General features: G+C 35.3%; 1 protein-coding gene across 1 annotated transcript; it reads left to right on the forward strand.

Annotated features, from left to right (window-relative positions):
• Positions 1-340: 340 nt before the first annotated feature.
• On the forward strand, positions 341-951 carry LOC113000721 (pollen receptor-like kinase 6). The gene is made up of 2 exons (XM_026127395.1): positions 341-532; positions 610-951. The coding sequence occupies exons 1-2, from the start codon at positions 341-343 to the stop codon at positions 949-951; spliced, it is 534 nt and encodes a 177-aa protein (XP_025983180.1).
• The last annotated feature ends 5,884 nt before the right edge of the window (positions 952-6,835 follow it).

Genomic DNA, 6,835 nt, shown 5'->3' on the forward strand with positions numbered 1-6,835 from the left:
CACATAGGTCACCTATTAGGAAATAACTTTAATTCTGATAAGAGAACAACACAAAATACTCAAAGAACTGTATCTAAGTTTTATCCTTTTCAAATATGGTAAGATGCTTCAATTACATACACGACTTAATTGACATTTGTTAAATAAGCTTTTGTCAAACACAAGAACCGATTTGCTATGGTGATAGGGGAGCATCATAGAATTTCTCTATATTAAAACTCTTACATTTCCGAAAGCATCATAGAATTTCTCTATCATTTTTGCAGGTGATAGGGGACCATCTCATGTTGAGCTACATTGGCCTGCTTGTTTGAAGATTGTACGAGGAATCGCACTAGGAATGCATTATCTTTACACAATACTTGGTTCCTCGGATCTTCCACACGAGTATCTCAAGTCCAGCAATGTTCTCCTTGGACCAGACAATGAACCAATGCTTGTAGATTATGAGTTCAGCCACATGGTTAACCCTTCAACCATTGCACAAACACTATTCGCTTACAAGGCACCAGAGGCAGCACAACAAGGCCAGGTATTTCGCGCAGTTGCACTGTTTATTGTCTTGGTGTTGTCATAATTGAGATACTGACAGGGAGGTTCCCTTCTCAGTATCTCAGCAATGGAAAGGGTGCGGTTAATGTGGTGCAATGGGTGGAAACTGCAATCTCTGAGGGAAGGGAATCAGAAGTGCTTGATCCTAAGATTGCAGGCTCTAGCAATTGGCTTGGTGAGATGGAGCAACTCCTCCACATTGGTGCTGCTTGCACTGAAAGCAACCCTCAGCGGCGGTTAGACATGGCGGAAGCCGTTAGAAGGATAATGGAGATTAAATTCGAGTGTGGTCATGAATCAACAAGCCTTGCAGATTCTCATCATGCTAAACAATCACAGAGGAGGCATGGAACAAACAGCTTTAGAAGCTGGGATAATATCGAATATGGCAGCTCCTAGGTAACACTAATTTAGAATGTCTTCATGTGTATGATCTTTTGGAATTCCCAAACAAACAGTGGTAAGTGTGGATATTAATTAAGGTTAGCAGCTGTGGATTTAAGGCTGTGGTGCCCAAGACTAGGTAGTTTTGTCAACAAAGATTGAATCAAAGATTGCTCACTGCAACCTACAGCACCAACTGGACGATGAGATTGGTTATTATTTTTCACTGCCAGATATTCTACTGTAGTTTTACAAGCTTTTTGCTACTATAGTCAAAGGAAAAAAAATCAACGAAATCAAAACATTTTTTGTGCCATTGTGCCTGCTACAATTTATGGAAGATTAGAAATGAGGCTTATGATGGGCAAAAATGACTTCAACATTCTAACATTATCTGCGTTGGGGTTGATGTAGGATAGGCCATAGATAGTGCTCTGCCCTATTGTCTTGGGCTTGATGTTTGCCTATTTCAAAAATGAATAAGCTGCAAAACCAATTGGAGAAAGTCGAGTCTCTTGCTCAACATCTTGAAGAAGGGCTTGAGTTTCTATTTAGGTGTTTGATAAAGACTAGACTTGCCTTTGTTATTCCCCTAAAACACTAACAAGTACCCTTAAATAACTACACTGCCCCTAAAATACCAACATTATACTAACTACTGTTCAGCTTGCCAAAATTTATATAAAAAAGAATATAATCCTCATACAAATACAATCATGCAAGCATATTTGAAAACTTAAGATAGGAATAACTCAAGTTAAAAACTATTCATTTTTTACAACTCTGAACAAATTAACTAAGGTACACTTGGCAAATTTGTTTTCACTAATATTAGTAGGTCATCACCACTGCAGTAGAATTTAAGTTAAAGTTAGATAAGTACCTTATGAAGAGGCTAGCTACCTTGTCAAAGCTAATAAGTCATAATTGAAGAAATTTTTGCATGTATAATTGAACAAATTTGTTATCAAACTTGTGTGTGTGTGTGTGTGTGTGTGTGTGTGTGTGTGTGTGTGTGTGTGTGTGTGTGTGTAGGCTTCCATCAAAATCAAAGGAAAATCAATGAGTGTGACAGAAGAACTTCACTCTTCACTATTCAATTTCCAGCGCAACAGTCAAAAGAAAGAAAGCTGCAAAAAATTGTACAATATCACTTATTGTAAAATATTATTTGCTATCAAGGAAAAATGGTCAAGAGGATTTAAGACATGATATTAATTCAACAAGACAATATACAACAACACACATTGATGAATATGATGCTGAATTTCATTCGGCATCTTTGGAAGATGAATTTGATATTCGATCGTTTTGATGATTCAAAGTGCAAATTCTACTGATTTGAATGTTTTAGATCCTAGATTTTTCCGTGTCACTTAATCCTTATAATATAAAGACAATAAACACGTGAAAGACCAATCGGGTACCTAAGCTGGCACTTAACCCGTTACTTAAGCCTAACAGAATCAACTAACAAATATTTACAGAGGATTAACATGAAAGACAAAAATAGTGGAATAGAGGATCATGCTACTATGAATTGGGTGATGCTACTAACTCAGCAACAATGGGGAATGATGCAGACTCAAACAGTGGAACAGAGGATGACATTCATTCTTCAACTGACTTTGAATTCTACTTACAAGGATTAGAGAGGGCCAAGATAATAGTGAACAAACCATTACCACAAGTCACAATGTCATCTGGATAGCTGCCTGCGGTAGTTCTCTTGCTTAAAATGTATGATACATAGCTACTTGATTCAAGCCCTAGCTATTTGCCAAGAGAATGCAAGAATCAGTTTCTATTTACAAGTGCCTTAAAGCTTTCTTAAAAGAGGAACCTCTTGGGCCAGAAGACCATCAAATTCTCATTTTTTTTACTTCAAGTCTTCTCAAATTAAATCATTTAAATTGTTTTAAATCATCTTCTACTCAAAACTCATTATTCAAATCATCAAATTTCATATAAAATAGAAAATTCTCAAAATTTTCTGCTCCAACCATATTCTTATATCCTATAGAATCCTTCAAATTATATCAATTTTTGTATATATATTTATGACTTTTAAACTTATAAAACTATCAACCTCAAATCCATCATAAATCCCTAATATTTGGATATAAAATAATAACTTGAAGGTTTCACATGATTTTTTTTTACAAGGAAATTTTATTTTTGCTTATCGAAGAAGATGCCATATGAGTGTAGGAAGAGTACTTTGGTCCCAATTTTTAATAACAAGGACATATCCAAAATTGTGCTAAATACAAAGATATCAAACTTATGAGTCACACTATGAAGCTATGGGAAAAGGTGATAGAGCATAGATTAAGAGAAGAAGCAACAATTGCTGAGAACAAATTTGTTGACACAGTAACACTTTCCTTCTACACCACAATGTGTCTGGTTCCCATTTGATAGTTATATGCAGATGTTTGTTATTTAGACTTATAAAATCCTTATGATGATTTCACATTTTAGATTGAATACATCCTTAAAATTAGTCATTAAGTTGTAGAATCTGAAAGTGCTATAGCTCTGAGTTTTAATTTGGAGATGTTATACATGCTTTTCACACTATAAAAAATGAGATTAGTGAACTTTTTTATCTATAGGCTCTAGCATACAATATAAGTATATAAAGTTACCTGTAATGATCTAATTATTGATTTAAAATCAGGTTAATCATTCAAAGCAAAGAGTGATCAGTTGTACACATGCACTGGCATCCACCATCCTTTCATTCAAACTGAAGTTTTGAACCATTGGTGTTTTATTTTTATCCATATCAACATTGTAATTGGTATTCAGGTTACATAATTGAATCAGCAAAGAATGTTTTATTTTTATCCTTGTAGTCATTTGGTTGAAATTTTCTTTTAAAAATTATTGATACTTTGTTAGGAGTTAGGAGAGAGGGAAGATGTTTGTTAGGATATTAGTTAGTCAATTAGAGGGGGTTTGTGGCATAAAAACTATGGTTGAAAGGAAGAGGTCCATTCCGTTCTATATAGTTTGCAAATTGAGCACTTGCTCTTTGTAAAAGGAGTAATCCTTTGTGAAGGAGAATCCTTGGAAGGAGTGTTATTCTATTTTTTGTTCAATAAGTAAAATCTTTCTTTGGTAACAAATTGGTCCAACCTGTTGGATTCAAATTCCAAAGAGAAGGATGGGATCCTGGAGTCAAGAAAGGTGGCCAGCAAATGTTGTTCTCAGCTTTCAGAAGTCAAGAAGATTGAGGGAGTTGAAGAGATCGAACAGATGCTACAACTGTTGATGAAGAAACTACAACAAAACTAGAATCAATTGAGTCGTTGAACAAAGAGGTGTTTGTGAAGGGGGTATTCAATTATCATGGATTGCAATCTCGTTTGTGCAAGGCCATCATTTTAGAGCTGGAGCACATGCTACATAACCATATGCTGCTGAATAAAGAGTTTAGTCCCCATTGAGCATTTCAAGAAGAGCATGGAGGGAGTGTGTCAGAATTCGGTGAAGCAGAAGCCCTTTCTTGGACAATAAAGGTGGAATTACACAGGGTAGTGGTCTTCACTACGGCAGTGACTTGTTGCAATCTTTGGAGACAGAAAACAAAGTTCTAGAAGGTGATTCAATGATCTAGAACTAGACACATTGTGGTGAAGAAAACAACCGATGATGCAAATTAACAAGAGAAACCGAGATTTATCCACAAATGAAAAGGAAGAAATACAGAACACAGGAGAATTTGGGTTGCAAAGACCCTTTTTAAGATAACCCAATACTATAGTCGAAGAAATAGAGAACGAAGTCAAACAGGGGAAGGCAGCAATGGCTCAAAAACTTTGGATTTTAAGTGGTATGCTGCTAGAATTGTGGAACCATAACCTTCATATGGCAGGCATGGAGGTCTGATTTTCTTGCAAACTGGTCGACCCACCACTGTCTGAAGGCTAATGGATCATCTATGAGTGAGCTCTGAGTGTCACATATAATGGTCAATTTTTCACTGCCTAAACTGTTGGATTCAAGTCTGTATGTCAGTTGTTGGTTGGTTGAAGATGTGGCGATGCCATCAAGGATTTATGCTGTGAAATGCAGCGTGAATGAAGACCAGAGGCACACAATTGGAATTACACCAATCAATCTATTTCATGTCTCGTCACTTGATGGACCAATCCCAGGCCACACCAGAGAGAAGCTTTGTGATTTTATAGAAGATTACTTTTTAGGCTTAATGGACCAAGCCCAATTAACTACGGCAAGGGAGGAGATCATGACTCATGAGGCTGTTGAAATATGGATCTAATTGAAGGAATAAGATTTGCTTTAAGGTTACACTTTGGGGCATACATTTGCCACAACCTCATTTTTGGAGGCTTTCATGCCCAATAATCTGCTAAGATCCCAATTTGTGTTAGCAAAAGCTCAACATCCCATGTCCCCCCATTTTGTGTACCTAAAACAGAGCTCTAGAATTCCAGCCTACTAGACAAGGTTGAATTTCAAGAGGGTGATGTTTTTGTTACCAAAGAAAGATTTTATTAATTAAACAAAATAGGAGAAAGAATACTCCTCCAAGGATTTCTACTTCACAAAACATTTCTCATTTTGTAAATAGCTAGTGTTCAACTTACAAGCGATAAACATAATAAACTTTTTCCCTTCCATGACTAACTAACTAGTATTCCAACTATCCTACCTAAGTTTCCCTTACCTCTTCTAAATTTTAACATACTTCTAAGAAGTTAAACAAGTTAAATTTGATAATGTTCTTTTGTAATTCATCAAATATGTTGAGTATTTTCATTTTATCTCCAATTCTAAACTATTTGTTTACTTTTACTTTCCTTTCTTCTAGTGAGCTTGAGAGACTGATGTAGTGTGGTAAAAAAAAGTCATTGCTTGAAAATTGTCTGCAGCTTCTTGTGTATTCACATTGTTTGTGAGTATACGATGTTGTTCAATAATATTGCCTCTATTCAATCTGTAGAAGCGGTTAGAGTCCCTAACAGAAGCACAGAAACAAGCACTGCTTGAGGAAGAGAATAGTCACTAGCTAGAGGTACACAGGGGAATTGGAGTAGCTTGTGTGTGTGTATACACTAAAATGAAGTTTTCCCAAAGTAATTGAAATAGAAATTTCAATCTATATGGACTAGTTCAGAAAGGTTTTAGCTATGTTTTCTTCAATTTACTCAGACAAAAGGATCAGACTTCAAAAACCTTAGTGTTCTGCTCACAAAAAATTCCAGATGGAAGCAACTCTGTAACATATGACGATAATGCTTTTAAGTTCTAGGTCTCTTATTTTCAACAGTAACATTTTTTTCCTACTAGCTTTACCCATTTATATGCTACAAATTACACCGAAATCTATTTTCAATTTCTTCTACTCCTTCTAATTTGTTTTCTGTGTAAATTTTAGGTAACCTGCAGTGTCAAAGACAAACTTATAACAAATATTGACTGAGACTTACTTTCAATTAGTCAAATGTGTAAGCATCCAGCATAGACCAGATCTAAATTGTTTCACTATTATATCTCATCAAAAACAACTCGAGACTACATTTAATATACAACATAAAGATTTACCATTCAGCAGAAGAATTACAAGAGACTAATACTATATCCTGAATTGAGTGACCTTATAATACAAAATTATCCTGAATGACCAATTTTGCAATGATCAGGAAAATGGTTCTTGATGCTTTATTCTTTTAATTTTATATTACTAACACACCATTTCGTTGATTTTTCTGAAGTAAAATAGTTTGGCAGTCCAGAGCAATTTTTACACAAGCACGTAGTCATTAAGTATAATTAATTAAAGCTAATTTCTGTGTACCATGTATATAGCGTTTTCAATAGAACATATTTTCAAGCAGATGCTAGAATTGCTCAACATACATAGTCA

The sequence above is a fragment of the Glycine max genome, chromosome 20 (genome assembly GCF_000004515.6).
Source record: "Glycine max cultivar Williams 82 chromosome 20, Glycine_max_v4.0, whole genome shotgun sequence".
In the NCBI taxonomy this organism is placed as follows: domain Eukaryota; kingdom Viridiplantae; phylum Streptophyta; class Magnoliopsida; order Fabales; family Fabaceae; genus Glycine; species Glycine max.

Bases quoted from the DNA above. Each gene is read 5' to 3' on its own strand.
- LOC113000721 (XM_026127395.1), top strand. From the start codon at position 341: ATGCATTATCTTTACACAATACTTGGTTCCTCGGATCTTCCACACGAG. The intron at 533-609 runs GTATTTCGCGCA...TTCCCTTCTCAG, and splicing joins AGGCAGCACAACAAGGCCAG to TATCTCAGCAATGGAAAGGG.